This window comes from Lepus europaeus, chromosome 13, assembly GCF_033115175.1.
Source record: "Lepus europaeus isolate LE1 chromosome 13, mLepTim1.pri, whole genome shotgun sequence".
Lineage (NCBI taxonomy): Eukaryota > Metazoa > Chordata > Mammalia > Lagomorpha > Leporidae > Lepus > Lepus europaeus.
The window spans coordinates 40141060-40159832 of record NC_084839.1 but is presented as its reverse complement, the minus strand read 5'-3'; the positions used below and the strand labels follow the sequence as shown (position 1 = coordinate 40159832).

Below are 18773 nucleotides of genomic sequence, written 5' to 3'. Positions count from 1 at the left end.
CCAAGACCTTCTCTTGTCGCCCCTCCAGGCTCAGGGAAGACCACGCTGCTGGACGCCATGGCCGGGCGGCTGTGGCGCAAGGGGACCTTCCTCGGGGAGGTGTGCGTGAATGGGCGGGCGCTGCGCCGGAACCAGTTCCAGGACTGCTTCTCCTACGTGCAGCAGGTGCGCGCGCCCCGCCCCGGTCTCCCGCCCCGGCCGCCCGCGGGCTCGCCCCTCTGACCGCCCCTCTCCCGCAGAGCGACACCCTGCTGAGCAGCCTCACCGTGCGCGAGACGCTGCACTACACCGCGCTGCTGGCTGTGAGCCGCGGCTCTCGCGACGCCGTGCACAAGAAGGTGGGTGCGGCCTCGGGCCGGCGCTGGGGACAAGCCCAAGGGAGACAGCCCCCACTTTGCTCTGCCTGTTGCCCCCCACCCACCCCCGCTTGCCCCTGGCACTCGCTGCACCTGCGCCGCCCCACAGCCCTATGAGCTCTGGAAATGGAACCAGACTGAGATGTGCATGCGCCGCATCTTGCAAAAAACACATCCTTGATTTCAGGTGCTTCCTCTCAACAAGTAGAAGGTGAAATCGCTCAAGAAATTTTTAATTTATTGATTACTGGTTTGCAATGATGCTGTTCGTTACTAGCCATGAATTTCACTTGTTTCTTTTTACTTTTCAAAATACGGCTACGAAAAGCTTGCACACCTGAAATGTTGCACATTGTTTCTATGGGACAGGCCGGTTCTCCCAGCTCTATGTTGGAACAGATAGGATTATTTGCTGGGTTGTTTTTTTCTTCCTCAACTTGCTTTGTGGCACGTTGACTCCAAACTGGATTAGTTAATGAAGGGAGAAACCACTGAGTTGTCGGCTCTTTCAGAGTTCAGTGTGTTTCCTTAAAAGTCCCCAGTTTGGAAGTAGTGTTATGCCCGCAGTCCAGTCCGTGGTCCCCCGAAAATCACACCACCAGAGACCGAAGTTGAAGCCAATTAGCAGGGTCATTTTTATTCGAACCCGGGCCTCCCAGTGCCTCCAGGAGAGGAAGCCCCCCAAGAAGCCCCGAGCCCAATTCTTACAGAGCTTTTATTATCATGTACAAGCAGGTTTTAGGGGAATGCTTAGGCCAAGTTGACACTTCTGATAAGTCCCAACATCACCGCAGACTCCATCGTAGGGGCTGTTTGTTATCTCAAGCTTTAAACCTCCCTTTTACATTCCTGGACCTGGGTCAGGGTAGGGTCACATCTGGCCAGGTGGAGGAAAGGGGGAGTGTATGATAGCGAGGGCCAGGAACGGGCAGTGGTGTGGGTCGTACAATAATCAACTTAATGTAGCTACTGGATTACTTAGCTCAACATCTAACATAACACATATATAAAGTCAAAGACACTTAACATTGCTTATTATTACTGCTAGTTGCCTAATAAGCTAATGTGATTACATTTTAGGTTACATTAAAATAATGATAATATTTTCTAGCACTATTATAATGGATAATAAGGGCATAGTAAAAGCTGGTTATGCGGCTGGTGCCGTGGCTTAACAGGCTAATCCTCTGCCTTGCGGCGCTGGCACACCGGGTTCTAGTCCGGGTCGGGGCACCGGATTCTGTCCCGGTTGCCCCTCTTCCAGTCCAGCTCTCTGCTATGGCCCGGGAAGGCAGTGGAGGATGGCCCAAGTGCTTGGGCCCTGCACCCACATGGGAGACCAGGAGAAGTGCCTGGCTCCTGGCTTCGGATCAGTGAGATGCGCCAGCTGCAGCGGCCATTGGAGGGTGACCCAACAGCAAAAGGGAAGTACTTTCTCTCTGTCTCTCTATCCACTCTGCCTGTCAAAAAAAAGAAAAGAAAAAAAAAGAGAAAAAGCTGGTTATGCAGGTGTCTTCTCAGTAGCTGCAGGTAAACCTCCCTTGGAAACACTGCTTCATTTCTGCTGGGGCTGTGGAGGCCTGGAGCAGCCAGGGAGCCAATGACAGCAGCCAGGCCAGCTCCCCAGGGCGCACGCTTGCTTATTATGCCTGGGTGAGCAAACAGCATTCTTTGTTTGAGAGTGTAGCTCTGACTGTGGGGGAGCCTGGCAGGGGGCTGGCGCCCAGAAGGACCCTCATGCTCACACTCACCGAGCAGGGCCTGACCTTGGGTCCTCCCCAGGGGTTACCTTAGATCACTCGGAAGGTGTTACAAGGTTCTTGCTGTTTCACAGGTTGTACTCTGAGCTCTCCTATCTGGCTGGCACTAGGCAGGGCTTGTTGGCATCACACTATCTCCCTTTCATTCTGTCATCAGCTCTGTGAGAGAGGCCTTCTCATCTTGCAGACCAAGACACTGACACCCAAGGAGGTTAAGATCAGACACCTGGGAGTGGCAGAGCTGGGGCAGAAAGCACAGGGCTGTTCCTGCTGGAGGGGTCTTTCTGATCAGAGGAGTAAAATCCTGATGGAGTCCTGTACTGAGAAGGAAGTGCTCGGGGCAACAGAGGAGACCCTAGGCAGATCTGCTTCTGTTTTCCAAGGCACCTGAACACAAAGCATGGCTGCTGTGAGCAGGTTGTTGGCTAAGCCTTGTGCCTCGTGGGCCACCTGAGCGAGCACAGCCGGTTCTGCTGTGCCCTTTGGTGGTGGCAGGTCCTCGGGCAACTTATGGAGCTCTCTAAGAATCTGCTGTCTCTTCTGTGACCAGGGAACCACGGGGCATCGCTCCTGGGTTACCGCAAGGATGCCATCAGATTACAGAGCGTACAGATTGGACTTGCTGTTCCCCTCCGCCTCTTCAAAGGCTCTGTGAATTCCACCTGCAATACGTGGAGGTGGCCTCCAGGCAGGAAACACCCGGGGCAGAGTAAATCAGTGTCTCCTCTGTCTGCCCTGAGGTTTGAGAGGAGGAGGCTCAGTGAACTGCCGAGTGGGTTCGTGCATCAGCCTGGCCCCGTGGAGCACAGCTCGATTCTGGGTCCTTCTGCTCCGATGGCAACAGGAGACCCTTCTTTGTTTATTTTTATTTTTTCCAAATCAGGCAGCACTAGTTTATGTCTTTCTTATTATTCCTTTGTATCTATTTCAGATGTGTGCCTCCTTCATCAGAGGTTCCTCAATGCCCCTGACCCTACTCCCTGTCTTCTCCGAATTCCATTCCACAAATCAACCTCTTCTACTCCAACCTAGCTTGCCCTTGCTTAGTGCAGTGCTTTTGTTTCCTTTCTCATTGTCAAGGTGACAGAGTCTCCGTAGGGGTGTATGAGAACAGCACTCATTGCCCCCAAGCCACACTGCTGCTTCTCCATCTCTTCCTGTCGGATCTCCACCAGGGCGGGAAGCACACAGGGGCAATCAGCAAAGGGCCGGCGTGGAGACAGAGAATTTTGGATGGCTCAGGGGTGAGGGGATACACTGAGGAGGGAAAGGGGGAGAGGAGGAAAGCAGCTAAGCCTCTTGATTAGAAAGTCGCTACAAATATTTCTTTCCAGTTGTGATTGTTACAGGGAGGTAGAGGAGGAGGAGCAGGGAGGGCTGCGGGGAGCCGTATGGGTAAGTGGAGTAAGGGCAACTGGGGACAGGGGATTTTCAAGAGTGTGGCTGGGGGCTATAATTTGGGGCTCCCTTTAAAGTCCTTTAAAAAGATCCCAGTAAAGATTGGAATTACTTTTAATTGCTTTGGGCTGCTGGATTATAATCTTTTGATGCAAAATCCTGCTGAGATTGGACCACATGAGACTCTAGGCTTTTTGGGGTTACACAGGGGAAAAATGGGCTTAGTTGAAATCAAATTGGACTCCTTAAAACATATAAACTATTTATTATAATCAAGTTTTAAAACTCATGGAAATAAGCTATATTTTAGCTATGCCTTTGGAGGTGTTTTGTGGGTGGGCTGGACTGATGGTGGCATCAGAAAACAGGAGTTAATGAAGTGTCCATCGTTTTCTAGTGCATTCCCTCAAGTGCAGATAAGCAATTTGTCAAAGTTAAAAAAGGAAAGTCAACATGATTTGTTTATTTGAAAGAGGAGAGGAAAGGGAGAGAGAAAGATCCTCTGGTTCACTCCCCAAATGCCCACATCAAGCCAGGGCAAGGCCAGGATGAAGCCAGGAGCCAGGAGCATCATCTGGGTCTCCCACATGGATAGCAGGAACCCAAGGATTTGGGCCATCTTCCTCTGCCTTCCCAGGCCCATTAGTAGGGAGCTGGATGAGAAGCACAGAATGGTGGGGACTTGAACTAGTTACTCCAAAACAGGATCTGGGCACTCTGGTCAGGGATATGGGCATCCCAAGTGGCACTTTACCTGCTGCCACAAAGACTTGCCTCAAGTATAAGCAGTTTTCATGTCATAGGGACTTTTAAAAAGTTCATATTATTTACTGAACTCTGACAACGTGTATTATGCTGTGATTTAAAAAATATTTATTTGAAAATCAAAGTATGGAGAGAGAGACAGACAGTCAGACATATCTTCCATCCACTGGTTCACTCCCCAAATGGCATCAACTGTTGGAGCTGGGCTGATCTGAAGCCAGGAGCCAGGAGCTTGGAGCTTCTTCTGGGTCTCTTATGTGGGTGCAGGTGCGCATTAGCAGGGAACTTGATAGGAAGTGGAGCAGCAAGGACTCAAACTGGTGCCCTTATGGGATGCTGGTGCCGTGGGCAGTGGCTTTACCCACTACGCCACAGTGCCAGCCCCATCTGTTGTGATTTTTAAGCCAACTTAGATTTGGTTATAAGAGGCTTGATTTCCCCAGGGAGCAGTGAGTCTGAAAGTGACCCGTGCACTCCAGGGAGGTGGGCCGCCTCCCTCGTGCCCACCCCAGCCGTGAGCTGAAGTACCAGCCGCAGCAACGGCCATCCTTCCTGGGCTTTGCGTCTCCTGCAGGTGGAGGCGGTCATGGCAGAGCTGAGCCTGAGCCACGTGGCCGACACACTGATCGGCAGCTACAGCTTCGGGGGCATCTCCAGTGGCGAGCGGCGCCGCGTGTCCATCGCAGCCCAGCTTATCCAGGACCCCAGTAAGTGGGACCCAGGCCGGCTACTTCCTGCCTTTTCTGTCATCTAGACATTTGAGGCCTTTTCTTCACAGTCCTCATATGGAAAGCGGAGTGTGTGTAGAGCTGGAACCCCTGGGTACTTGGTGTTTGGGGGAATACCACATAGTCATTTCCTGACGCGCTGCCATCATCCACGTACGGTTCTCAACTTACGATGGCTCAGGTTGAAACTGCTGGACTTTGTGCTGGTGGGAAAGTGAGGGGCGTTCAGTAGAAGCTGTACTTGAAATTTGGAATTTGGATCTTTTCCCAGCGACGTGTGTACGATGCTCTCTCTCTCTCTCGATGCAGTGGCAGCAGCAGGGAGCACAGGTCCCAGTCAGCTTGACCATCCCGAGGGGAAGCAGACAATGCCCTGGAGCGTGCTGTGTGGTCAAGTTTAGGTGGATTCTGTGCATTTGCAATGCACACTATTCTTGACTTACCGTGGATTTACCTGGGTGTAACTCCATCATAAGTCAAGACGCACCTACAAAACTGCTCTCGGAAGCACTGCATTGCGTTTCTGCACTCCCTGAGTGTCCTCCACGCATAGGGAGCCCTGCCCTGTGTCCATCCTTATTTCTTAGTAGAGCAGCACCACCGTGTCTGCCGGAGGAACACAGTGAGTTTTGGTCTCCTAGAAGCGTCTTATGCCACGGCAGGAATTAAAGCAGGAAAGTGGCACACCCAAGTGTGCGTGTGGTGGGTCAGGGGCTGTCATGGTGGGGAGTGAGGCCCTTGCCTGGTTTGGTTGCTCCTCTGACCTGGGGAAACCTCACCTCATACATGCACCTGGAAGGTGGTATATGGTGCCTGGATACTTCTGTTCCCCTGGGTAGTCCTAGCCTGCCAGTTCTTCAAATGGTGCTTGGTCACCAGACGGTCAGCTGCTCCTACAAGAGTCAGAGAGATGCTCCTAGGAGCACCTGTCACTTCGGGGGTAGAAGGAAGCTACAGTAACAACCTCTAAAGAACCCAAATGCCTTTCTCCCCCCAGACTTGCTTCATTGGGGAGATTCCTTTGCAGTACAGAGACCCTGTTAAGTACTGGGAAGTGCTACTGACATGAACAAGGGTTGTGCCTTTTTAACCAGGTTCCTTCTCAGCCCTTTCAAAACAAATCGGTGCCCGCCTGCTTAGCCTTGTTCCCTGCCAGGGGCCCCTGGACAGAGCACAGCAGTCCCTATCCCATGCCCCATGTAAGAGGCCTGATCCAGTCCCCCTTGAGGTTTAAGCTCCACCTGATTGGACTCTGCGGCTGAGTTGGGTCGTCCCAGGTGAAGCTGTGTCTCCTGGGGCCAGGCTGTAAGCCAGTTGGCAGGCAGGTACTTCTTGCCACAAACCGTTTGAGTGAGGCATGGCGGCTCAGTAAGGACACTGCGTAACATTCCAAGTTCCAAGCCGAGAGCCTGGGCTGGGCAGTGGCTAAGAAGCCTGCCCCTTCTTTGTGGGCAGAGGTCATGCTGTTTGATGAGCCAACCACAGGCCTGGACTGCATGACTGCCAATCAGATCGTGGTCCTCCTGGCCGAGCTGGCGCGCAGAGACCGCATTGTGATCCTCACCATCCACCAGCCCCGCTCCGAGCTCTTCCAGGTAAGCAGTGTCTCCCGTTCTGCTTGGCTCCTCGAGGTGGGTGTATGGTGCGTGGAGCTGGGAATCGCAGTGTGCAGGGTACGATTAGGAATGACTGGAGTCATTGGTGCCAACACTCCTGACTCAGGAAGGGCAACGGGTGGAGACTCACTTTGTACAGCACCGACCATGGACCAACCATGGAACATGCATATTATGAAAAGACTATGCATGGATTTCAAACATTTTTTCACATTAAATAAGCTTGTATTTAATTCCATTTTCCATGAATTTCTTGAAGTACCCTCATACTTTCTTTTGTTAAAATTTATGTATTAATTTATTTTTATTTGAGAGGCAGAGCAACAGAGAGAGAGAGAGGGGGAGAGAGAGAGAGAGAGCTTCCTTCCCCTGCACCACTCCCCCAATGCCTGCAACAACTGGGGATGGACTAACTAGGCAGAAGCCAGGAGTCAGGAACTCCATCCAGGTTTCCCATGTGGGTGGCAGGGACCCAAGGACTTTAGCCATCACCTGCTGTGTCTCAGGAAGCTGATATAGGACCCAGGCATCCCTAGCGAGAGCTTAGTCTGCTGCACCACAATGCCCATTCCTTTCAGACTTTTATCTGCTGCTTCATTTCATGCATGCAATCTTTTGAGGTAGAATTAGTTTATCCACTTGATAGAGGAAAAGAGCTGAACTTAAAAAGGACTCAAAACTGAGGCAATATCACACAGAATAAGAATTAAGAAGCTGGAATTGCCAGTCATGGCCACGTTGGCTTCAAAGGTTGTGTTTTTCCAATAAATATACAGATTTCCTTCCCCCCAAAAAAAATTCTGATTTTACCCTCCCAGTATCCTTTGGGTTAGTTATTATTTGCTTTTTATGGATGATAATCTGAGATTTCAAATAGAAACATCACCCAATCAAACAAAACACAGCCTAGGTTGCCCAAGGACACTCACTTGTTGGAGAGGCTGGGACTAAAACCCAGGTGTGGTTGGTAGTTCTTCTCTCCTCCAGCTGTGCTGCAGGGGCTCAGCTCAGGGACAGCAGGATCGGCAGGGGTGACCCAGGCTGACAAGGGCAGTGACCTCCAGGGCACTCATTAAGAAAACGGGTGCAGGGCCAAGGTCATCAAAGGGCTGACTGCTGGGAGATGTGTGTGTCCCGGAAGGACACGATAACCGGATCACACGCTAACCACCGCCTGTTGTCTGAGCAGCTCTTTGACAAAATCGCCATCCTGACCTACGGGGAGCTGGTGTTCTGCGGCACGCCGACAGAAATGCTGGATTTCTTCGACGGCTGTGGTTACCCGTGTCCAGAACATTCAAACCCTTTTGACTTCTATAGTAAGTTTTCCTTGCACACTGCCCTCCATGCACATGGTGCAGCCTTTCTCCTCCCAGCGTTCTGCCTGGATGACAGTAGCCCTGGTGGGCTTTAGCACGGGTTCTGAATGCTCCCCCCTGGATAGCTTTAAGACATTCCAGTTTATAGGTATGCATTAGCAACAGGTTTTTTTCTGATGGCATGGGGTTTTTATGGCAAGTATTTCTGAATCAATGATGACATTGCTATCCACTGTATGTATCTTTGAATTAAAAAAAAAAACACCTGGGTCTCTATCTTTTGGGGAAAAAATTTTAGTGGACCTGACATCAGTGGATACCCAAAGCAAGGAAAGGGAAATAGAGACCTACAGGAGAGTCCAGAAGATTGAGTACGCCTACAAGGAATCAGCGATTTATCACAAAACTTTGGAGAATATCGAAAGAACCAAGCACCTGAAAACGTTACCAATGATTCCTTTCAAAACCAAAGATCGTCTGGGAGCGCTCTCGAAGCTGGGCGTTCTTCTGAGGTAAGAGCCAGGAGTGGCGAGAAGGCCCCGCGTCAGGGCTTTAGACACTTAACACAGGAAAAGGAACTACAGGAAGGCTGTTTGCTTTCAGGAGAGTGACGAGAAACTTACTGAGGAATAAGCAGGCGGTGACGATGCGCCTCGTTCAGAATCTGATCATGGGTTTGTTCGTCATTTTCTACCTTCTGCGGGTCCAGAACGAGGTGCTCAAGGGTGCGATCCAGGACCGCGTGGGCCTCCTGTACCAGTTTGTGGGCGCCACACCGTACACAGGCATGCTCAACGCCCTGAATCTGTGTAAGTGTCCGCACGCGGCAGGTGCCACTCTGCCCTCAGCGTCTCCCTTCTCCAGCTTTCCCATGGCGCGAGCCCACCATTATCAGGGTCTTTTTCCGAGCTGAACCTGGCCCTCTCCAGGTGCTCCCCCACTGGGGAAGGGCAGCTACCGACACCTTAGTGTGAACTAGCTCCCCAGTGGATTCCTGCAGGAAACAGGAAGTGCCTAGGTGTTGGTGAGTGAGGGAAGAGTCCGTTCAAAACAGGTCCTGGGTGGCTCCTGCTGGCCCCTGGGAGCAACCTGCCAACTTCGCATCACTAGTTTCTTCCTGGAGCCTATTTTAGGACAGACAGCACCTGATTTTCAAACTCAGTGGAAACCCAGAAGCAACACCTAGTTGCCTGGCAGCACGGTTTATTCAGGAAAATAGATGTGAGAGGGATTCCCAAAATGTGACTCTTGGTAAAAGGGCAGAACCACACTTCTGCAAAGCGAGTCCTGGAGGCAGCACCAGGGACGCTGCTACGTCCCAGGTCTACCAGGTAAAATGGAGGCTGCTGGGGGCGCCCAGAGCCGGAACGAAAAGGGAACAAATCGCCTCAAATCACTCATTTGGGCCCCCTTTGCATGTGCTATTCTGGAATGGGTGACAACCTCTCATTTAGAGGGAAGGAAATGTATGGTGTCTATTGCAATTCAAGGAGGATATAGACTTCTGGGGTGGGGTTGGGGGAGTTATTGTCCTGTGGATGGCAGGTCCCTTCCTTCCATGACTAAGGGAGCTGCCCAGCTGGTCTTCACCATTCACCCCTGACAGAGAGACCTCAAGCTCAGCCAGGGCTAGCCCGCCCGCCCTCAGCTGTGTGCTGACCAGTGTTCTGCCACCTGCCTTGCGTGTCCAGTTCCTGTGCTGCGAGCTGTCAGCGACCAGGAGAGTCAGGACGGCCTGTACCAGAAGTGGCAGATGCTCCTGGCCTATGTGCTGCATGTGCTCCCCTTCAGCATTGTCGCCACCCTGGTTTTCAGCAGTGTGAGCTACTGGTAAGGGGGCATGCGGGGCAGGCAGTTCTCCCAGGGCCAGGCCTCCTGTGGCTCTCAGAGGACTACTGGGATCTGTGGAGGGAGAGCTCCAGGGCGGCCAACACCATGTTCTCTGCCCCGGAGGACCTGCATTTTGCCCATCCGTGCGTCCAGTGCAAGATCCTATTTTCAGACCGTGTATTATGAATATGTTAACCCCGCTGTAGGCTGCGTGGGACCCGAGAGCAAACCAACAAGGCAAGGATGCCTAGGCCGTGTCGCGTCCCACATTCACTGCAGACCCTGGGCCCGAGAACAGGGCTCTGAGGTAGCTGGCACTCAGCCGCATGTAGGGCCCAGGTACAGGGGCTGAGAAATTGCCCACTAGCAACTGAGCATGGCGTCCCTAAGCCTCTGGAGGCTGGGGTGGAGCAGCTCTTCTTCCTGAGTGTTCACTGATGGACCTTAGGATATCGCAGTCGGATGGGTGAGGGGGGCTTAGGAACAAATCACCATGGGCAGAGGGCACCAGAAGCCCTAGAATATTCCTGATGCTGTTGGGTTTTCTGATAACTTATCGACAGTGCTTTTTATTTCTGAGAACTTGGTAAAGATCTGAATCCCAGCACGTGTGGAGTTAAAGTATCTGCGTGATGTGTTGCCATGGGGTGATGGAGCCTCCTTCATCAGAGTGGCTTTCCCTTAAGAAACACTGCGGGAAGTCCCCAGCACCTCTGGCTCCATTAGTGTAAGGGTGCTCTGCTTGCTATCTGGAGGGAGAACTTGAGCATTCTTGACCCACTGTCCTTCATCATCTGGAGCCACGTGTAGGTGCTCCCAACCAGAGCCAGGAGAAAGACCCATGACACCAATACGAATCATATTGTAAATGAAAGGATCTAAGTACAGGGTAAATGAGGGCTTAGTGTGAGCTCCAAGATTAAGTTTGATGGTCTTCCTGCAAGCTTTCAGAAGTAGGTGTTACCTTGGAGAGTGACAGGAACACCACCATTGTTTCATGTCAGCAGGAGGGTGGATTGCCAACTGAGGGCAATGGCCAGGACCACACAGCCCTACCTGCTGGCTCTCATGAAGTTTCCTCATTCTCTGACACACAGGAGCATGCTAAGTCTCCAAGCTGTGGTATAACCCCAGGCCTATCTGGTTCAGGCCGAAAGAGCCAAGAGCAAATTCTAAAAATGGTTGCCCTCCTTTTTTTTTTTTTTTTAATTAGTTATTTGAAGACCAGAGAAATAGGGAGAGGAGAATGAGGAGAAAAGAACGAGAGACATAGACACAGAGAGATCTTCTATCAGCTGGCTCACTCCCCAAAGGCCCACAACAGCTGGAGTTGGGCCAAGCTGAAGCCAGGAGCTTGGAACTTAATCCAGGCCTCCCTCGAGGGTGGCAGGGACCAGGTACTTGAGTCAGCACCTGCTGCCTCTCAGGGTGCACACTGGCAGGGAGGTGGGATGGAAGTGAAGCAGGGTCTCACACCCAATATGGGATTGGGGCATCCCAAGCAGCATCTTCACCACTGAGTCAAATAACTACTCAAAAATGTGACCAGTTTTGAGTAGAGCAAGGTAAGGTGAAAATTGAAGACCTCGTTCATTTAGAACCTCACTGTTCATTGTGGCCCATGGACTACAGCGTGCATGTTACTTTGGGGCTTGTTCCACTTGCAGAATCTCAGGTCCAGCCCTTGAATTCGCAGAATTGGCAACTGAGGGTGGAATTCTGCAGAACTGGATTTGCATTTAACAAGATCCCTCCAGTGATTTGCATGCACTTTGCAATATGTAAAGCACTGATTTTGAAGACAGTACAGTATTTGAGACTGACCATGAGAAACATTTTGTTCTGTAGGACTTGAGAAAACTGTGCAAATTTAAACCAACTTCAGTGGGAACATCAGGTCTCTGCTGATTTTGATAAGTCAGGCATAAAAATGCAGGATCATGGGGCCAGCATATGGTTCAGTGGGTTAAGTTGCCACCTGCAACACTGGCATCCCATATGGGAGTGCTGGCTTGAGTTCCTCTGCTTCTGATTCAGCTTCTTGCTAATGCACCTGGGAAGACAGTGGAAGATGCCCCAAGTACTCAGGCCCCTGTCGCCTGTGTGGAAGATCCCGATGTATTCCAGGATCCTGGCTTCGGCTTGGCTCAGCCCAGGCCATTGAAGCTATCTGGGGAGTGAACCAGTAGATGGAAGATCTCTTACTCTGTTTCACCTGTCTGTTACTCTGCCTTATAAATAAATAAATAAATGCAGAATAATTTCCAGAGGCAGCACAGCTATTAGTCGTGTAGCAAATACTTTAAGGAAATGATAGAAATATTTGCTGAATGCCTATTAATTGCCAGGCGCAGTTTGTGCTACAGGTTGTTTGAAGAAGACTTCACTCCAAGTGCTATCCTCAAGCTCGGGTAGCCCGGAGTGTATCTGTAACTCTGTTAGCAGGCCATCTGGCCCAAACTCAGTGGCAACACCTGACTGGACCTGACCTGAGGGTCTCTGTTCTTGTCTGGCATGAACACTCTGGGGCAGTAATATTCAGGTGCTGGAGTATGGCTAGCATCTTGGATCCCACTGTGGCACATGGTACAAAACCTTTCCACATCAGTGCGTTTCCACGTTCAGAACCACATACGGCTTTAAGGTATTTCAGATCATGACTGCAGACATAAACAGATTTCTTTTCTTGAAGAAAGCATCAGATTGCTATTATAAGAAGCACAGATGCTGTGCTGAGAAATAGAATAAGAGTTGGCGCTAACACACAGCGAGCACTTGCTTTATATTGGGCACCAAGGGCTATAAAAGAATTAATTCATGCAATGCTTGGAACCATTCCAGAAAAGTGTTACTACAGGTATCCTCGTTGGTAGGTGGGGAAACCAAGGCACAGAGGAGTGTTTCCCATCTCACGTCCCTGATGTTAGTAATTACAAGGACGACCAGACCGGCAGAACATTTGGCTGGGTGAAGAGAGGGGTTCTTGGGGAAAGGAACTCTTGGGGGTCTTTGGAGGAGGAGAACTTGAGATATGAGCAACATCTCAATGAACAGAAAAGGGAGCAAAGGCATTGCCACTAAAGGAAGAGCAAGGAAGGGTGTAGGTTCAGAAGCAGAAAGGTAAGCCCTTTGCAGAGGAAAGGTTCATTTGCACCATGGGGAATGAAGGATTGGCAGGAACAGTAGAAATCAAGACTGGAAACTGGGGCTTGGTAAGGGAGGCACTGACTGCCCAGTCCACAGGCCCACACGTATTTGATAATGGGGCACAGGAGACGGTTCTAAGCCACGGAACGGCTCCTCTGTGTTGAGTTCTGAGTGGGGAGTCTGGCATCACTTTGGCAGCAAACTGGAGTTAGGATACAGAAGTCGGATGGTTCAGTGAGGGGCCGTTGCAACAGGCTACCGGAAGGCAGAGGACCCTCAATGAAGAGAGTAGCAGTGGCAACAGAGAGGGGGAATTGTCCTGAGATGCTGACAAAGTAGAGTCAAGTGGACTCAAACTGAATGGATTTACTGGAGCAAAGAAAGTCGCCGATGATGTCTGAGAATTCAACCTCAGGGAACAGGAGGGCGGCAGCATCCTTACAAGCTTTCCAGGAAAGAGTGGATTTTGTTTTGAATACACAGCATCAGGGATGCTAAAGGACAAGCAACTGGAGCTGTCCGTCTGCGGTTTGTGTGATGAGAAAGAGAAGGGTAAGAGTAACAGATCTGGGAGTAGATGCCACAGGGAGAGTGGAGGAAGAGGGAGGAAGCAGGCTGAGGGTGACACCTACACCAGGGACACTGAGAGCAGGAAGAGGACAATGAAGGAAGCAAGGGGTGGTCAGCGAGGCAGAAGGAGGAACAGGATTGGGCAGCACCAGAGTTTTGAGGAGGTGTGGTAAACCATTTGACATGGCAGAAGTTTAAGGAGGTGAGGCCTGAGATAAGGAGGTCATTGTCACCGTTCACAAAAGAGCTTCAGTAGAGTGGTGGGGCTGCAAGTCAGGTTTATGAGGGGAAAAAGGAGTGAGGTGGGGGAAACAGATGCTGTTTGGAGGGGCTTGTTGATAGAGGGTAGGATGAGGAGGGAGAAGTTGCTTAAATGGTTATCAGGCTCAAGAATGGTGGTTCTAAAAACATCGGATTGAGAACAGGTGAAAATACAGCCAGCATTGGGAAAGCCACAGATCAAGGTTTCAAAGCAGACCAAAGTACAGGTAGGTGGAATCAGAACAACATGGGTTCATCGATGCAAATAGAGAGGGTCATCCATGGCAGAGATAGGGGAGTGAGGAGAGGGGGCGGGGCGGGGAGAGGATGGGGACAGAGAACAGACTAGGACAACAGAAATTCATGTAATGGGAGGTGAGTTCATGTGCTGAGCACATGAGAGACTGAGGTTGGTGATTTAAAATAGAGGTTCTATCAGCCAAGGTGGGATGTGCCATTAGAACCCAAGATGCAATCAGGAAACCTTAGGGGCCCAGAGGCCAGGTGAAGCAAAGAGCGGATTCAATCAGTACAACGGTGTGTGGTATTCAACACATCCTTGATTGCTTCCGTGAGAGAGTGGAGTTTCCAGAGGTGGGGGTGAGGGTCTGAAGTAGAAGGGCACTGGGGAAATGGGAGACAGGAGGCCATGACCAGAGAGCTTGTTTTCAGAACCTGAAACCTTGCAAGTGGAATAGTTTTGCGTGGGAGTGTGAGACATGGTGGCAAGTGATCAAGATTAGGTAGATGGAGGAGATTAGATAATTAGGAGACATAGATGATGATGGCTCATCAAGAAGGTTAAAGACTAGGGAAACGACAGCGAGAGGAACAGAAAGAATGACCCTTGTCTGGGTGATACAGAGTGTTTTGAAAGTCCACAGAAGACTACCATGGGGATGGAAATTGATAATGTGAGAAAACGTCAAGATTTGTACATGTGGAAAGGTGAGCACGGTAGGGAGGAGTGGGTGCCAAAGACGCCAACTTCTTTTCCTCCCTCTACAAATGCAGTAAGGACCAACATCGTCTAATGGGCACCGTTTAAGACCTGCTACTACCAGGGAAAAGGAATCTGGTGAAAGCAATGTAAGAGAAAAGCACATGGAGATAGGGTCATTTGTTTGCAAGAAGACAAAAGGCAGATCTCTGGAAGGGGTTGGTCATAAAGATAATAATGGAAAGGAGGAGAGGCCTGCAGTGGGCTAATCTCATGGAGGTCGAGAGTGGGAGCAGGAGTTTGGATTTAAAAAAATATGGGGAAAAATAAAAGCACTTTTAGGACTACTTTGGGAATAACAACAACAACAAAAGCCGTGAGGGGTTTTCATGCCAGCAGTGACCCCACATCACGCAGGGATAGGTTTGGGGGAGGCGGGGCTGGGCAGCAGGTTGGGTGAGCCCCTAGTGTCAGGGCAGGAGTGGTGCTTGCCAGGCAGAATGTGGTCACGTAGGAAGACTGGAGAGCCAGCAACTCAACTACCTGCTGCAGTTAGGACCATTGTCTGTGTAATTCCCTATTTCCCATGAGAGCTGCAGGAGCTGTAAAAGGGAGAAGGTGGCTCCCACTGAGTTGGCACCAACGGAAAGAACCATGGGCCTAGGTTTCAAGTGCTGGCTCTTTCAGACAAGGCCTGACCAAGGGGAGCTGGGCTTGCCCTGCACACCGCCCCGACCACCACCACCACCACCACCACCACCACCACCACCATCGCAGAGTTATTCATAGAAGGCAAGCACAGTGCTTTGCTTAGTGGTAACTCTTGGAGAAAAAAACTAAAGACCTTATGTTTTTCTAGGACTCTGGGCTTATACCCGGAAGTTGCCAGATTTGGATATTTCTCTGCTGCTCTCTTGGCCCCCCATCTAATTGGCGAATTTCTAACTCTTGTGCTACTTGGCATCATCCAAAACCCAAACATAGTGAATAGCGTGGTGGCTCTGCTGTGCATTGCCGGGGTGCTGGTTGGATCTGGATTTCTCAGGTAAGATATAATGCTCTGATTTATTACTAATGTCACATGACAATGACCGTTTATGAGGAACTGCAGAGAGCAAAGTGGTAGTGGTTAAAGGTTTCACCTCAGAGTCTTGCATAAGTACACTGCTCGCTAATTATTATTGCCCCAGACTTTGAACTGTTCACCATTTGTTCAATAAACTGTCTTTTGATTGGGAATCTGAGGATGACAAGGTAAGCGTATTGATAAGATTCTTCTGTAATAAGCCATTACAGCAAGAGGAGGAAAGGCATTCTGGATGTTGCAGAAAAACTCACAGCCCATATTGCAGGTTAAATAGCATCCCTGTTTTTAGTTCCTTTCTGAACTGGCACTATTGAGTCTCTATTCCAGTTCCCAATTTTAAGTTATTTTTAGGAATTAAGACTAGTCAGATAAGAGCCTGCAAGATAAAAGACTCATCAAGAAAGTCACAGGGCTTAAAGGAAATACACTAAATATTGACAGTAATTCTCTTTGGGTGATATTTTAATTTTTTTCTTTCTTTTCCCATACTTCATACATTTTCTATAATGGACAAGCATCATTTTGTAACTGAATACACACACACACACACACACACACCGAGTGCTTCCAATAGTTTGTGGAGGTGTGGGCATTTGGCGTAGCAGTTAAGACACTGCTTGGGATGCCTGCATCCCATGTTGGAGTGCCTGGGTTCAAGTCCTAGTTCCACTTTGGATTCCAGCTTCTTGCTAATGCACACTTTGGGAACCAGCAGGTGATGGCTCGAGTTCTTGGGTCCCTGCTACCCATACAAGAAAGCCCAGACGGGTTCCAGGCTCCTAGCTTTGGTCTGGCTCAGCCCTGACTGTTGTGGGCATTTGGGGAGTGAAACAGCAGATGGAACATCTGTCTCCCTCTCTCTTTTTTCTTTCTGCCTTTCAAATAAATTAATTCATTAAAAACATAATCAGATAACAAACAAGAAAACTACTGAGCAGCTACCAAACATGATTATATGTTTAATTACTTAGCTCTCAGAGCAGTCCATCTTCAGGTAAGAAAAACAAGTTCAGACTTGATCTTGCTGAAGTCCCACCATCATGAGGACTCTCCCATGATATGTGTGTTCCCTAGAGAGGGCTGATTTAGGAGTCAGGAACTTCCTCTACCACTTAGCTGCCACATGAGCATCAGCAAGTCACTGTTCTATCTAAATTGTTTTCCTCATTCATAAAAGGAAGGTAGTCTTCTTGGGCCCACAGACCTCAAAAGATCACAGAGAACAAAAGAGAAAAAATGCAGACACAGTATAAACTCCATTGAGCATCATAAAGGCGAGAGATTATAGAGCAAAGTGAACTAGACTGTGGTCATTCAAGAATATTCCTACAGTGACATCATTACACTGTATTTGTGCTACAAGTGAATTGTTAGCATCCATGAAAATCATATCACCCCCAAGGATACAGAAATCAAATCAAACCACTTTCAAGGACACAGAATCAAACCAGCACGGTATAGAACCAACCTTGGGTAGTATCTCCTGTTTTTTTATTATTCAAATAATTACATGTTCCTGTCAATGTGGCACTATTTCATATATTCGGTTTGGAGGAAAAAGGGATTACTCTTAAAGGGGAGGCAGTGGTGAACATCATCAAATACTCTTGGGTTCTTTGCAAATTTTTTTTTTTTTTTTGACAGGCAGAGTGGACAGTGAGAGAGAGACAGAGAGAAAGATCTTCCTTTTGCCATTGGTTCACCCTCCAATGGGCGCCGCAAATTTTTTTTTTTTAACGATTTTTTATTTATTTATTTATTTTTTATTTTTATTTATTTATTTTTTTGACAGGCAGAGTGGACAGTGAGAGAGACACAGAGAGAAAGGTCTTCCTTTTGCCGTTGGTTCACCCTCCAATGGCCGCCGCGGTAGGCGCACTGCGGCCGGCGCACCGCGCTGTTCCGATGGCAGGAGCCAGGTGCTTCTCCTGGTCTCCCATGGGGTGCAGGGCCCAAGCACTTGGGCCATCCTCCACTGCACTCCCTGGCCACAGCAGAGAGCTGGCCTGGAAGAGGGGCAACCGGGACAGGATCGGTGCCCCGACCGGGACTAGAACCCGGTGTGCCAGCACCACAAGGCGGAGGATTAGCCTAGTGAGCCGCAGCGCTGGCTTCTTTGCAAAATTTTAACAACTCAAAAGTTTCATGTGGGGTCCACTCCTATCTCTGAATTGAAATGCCACCCTTGAAGGCCACTCCAATTTCCTAATCAGTATGTTGATAGTTTCCCCTCAACTCATCATCTTTCCTGAGCTGAACTGCCGGCGGCATTTGCATTACGGAACCCTTCCTCTTTTAAACACAAATGGAAATAGCTTTGCTGTTCTTTCTGCTTGTGAAATGATGCAAATTGTTTGGGAAACAAATGCACACACTATAGAACTGTCTGTTATGAGGAATATGGCAAAAGTTATTTGAAGTATCACAACAGAGTTCAATTTTGTTGGATATCTTGCTAGACGTTTATAAATTTTTTAGTAAAAATGAGATAATGCTATTGTATAAGATGTAAAGTGTACATCCTTTCTTCCCTTTTAACAGAATGTGGACAGTCCCATGTCAATCAAATTAGATCTACAGTTCCTCCCTCTTGAAATTTCTCCAAGGGTTTCTATGACATAGCCTGGCTCTTGTGTGCTTTTTACTGATGACTTGTCTCCCTCTGCCACCTGCACGAAGTTTGCCTATTGTCCCCTTGGCTACAGGGGCTCTCTCTGAAAGTCCCCTTTGCTTTCTCACATGCCACTTCCTACTTCTTTTAATAGGCTGTCAACCTCTTGGGGGCAGCAGCTGTCTACTTATCATCATAGTCTTTCTCAGTGGCCAGCCCATGGCCTTGAGCCAATTAAGTTTGCAAAAATTACATGTTGAACTGAATAAATGAGTGGCTCTCCTCTTATACTGCCTACCACTAGATCAGACACCAAATTGTGTTGATATTTTCTGATACCCATAATATCCGAAAATGTCCATGGAGCATTTTGTGTTTAGCCTTG

General features: G+C 49.4%; 2 protein-coding genes across 3 annotated transcripts in view; one reads left to right on the top strand and one right to left on the bottom strand.

Moving 5' to 3' along the window:
* The window catches only part of DYNC2LI1 (dynein cytoplasmic 2 light intermediate chain 1), a 67992-nt gene that overhangs the window by 2421 nt on the left and 46798 nt on the right, over positions 1 to 18773 (bottom strand). The gene's annotated exons all lie outside the window — the stretch shown is intronic.
* The window catches only part of ABCG5 (ATP binding cassette subfamily G member 5), a 29603-nt gene that overhangs the window by 7050 nt on the left and 3780 nt on the right, over positions 1 to 18773 (top strand). For both annotated transcript variants that reach the window (XM_062209358.1, XM_062209357.1), the window contains 9 exons: positions 29 to 165; positions 240 to 338; positions 4854 to 4986; positions 6463 to 6602; positions 7813 to 7942; positions 8241 to 8454; positions 8546 to 8751; positions 9634 to 9772; positions 15550 to 15735. In XM_062209358.1, coding sequence (XP_062065342.1) covers positions 29 to 165; positions 240 to 338; positions 4854 to 4986; positions 6463 to 6602; positions 7813 to 7942; positions 8241 to 8454; positions 8546 to 8751; positions 9634 to 9772; positions 15550 to 15735 — 1384 coding nt within the window. The remainder of the gene's footprint in view (positions 1 to 28; positions 166 to 239; positions 339 to 4853; positions 4987 to 6462; positions 6603 to 7812; positions 7943 to 8240; positions 8455 to 8545; positions 8752 to 9633; positions 9773 to 15549; positions 15736 to 18773) is intronic.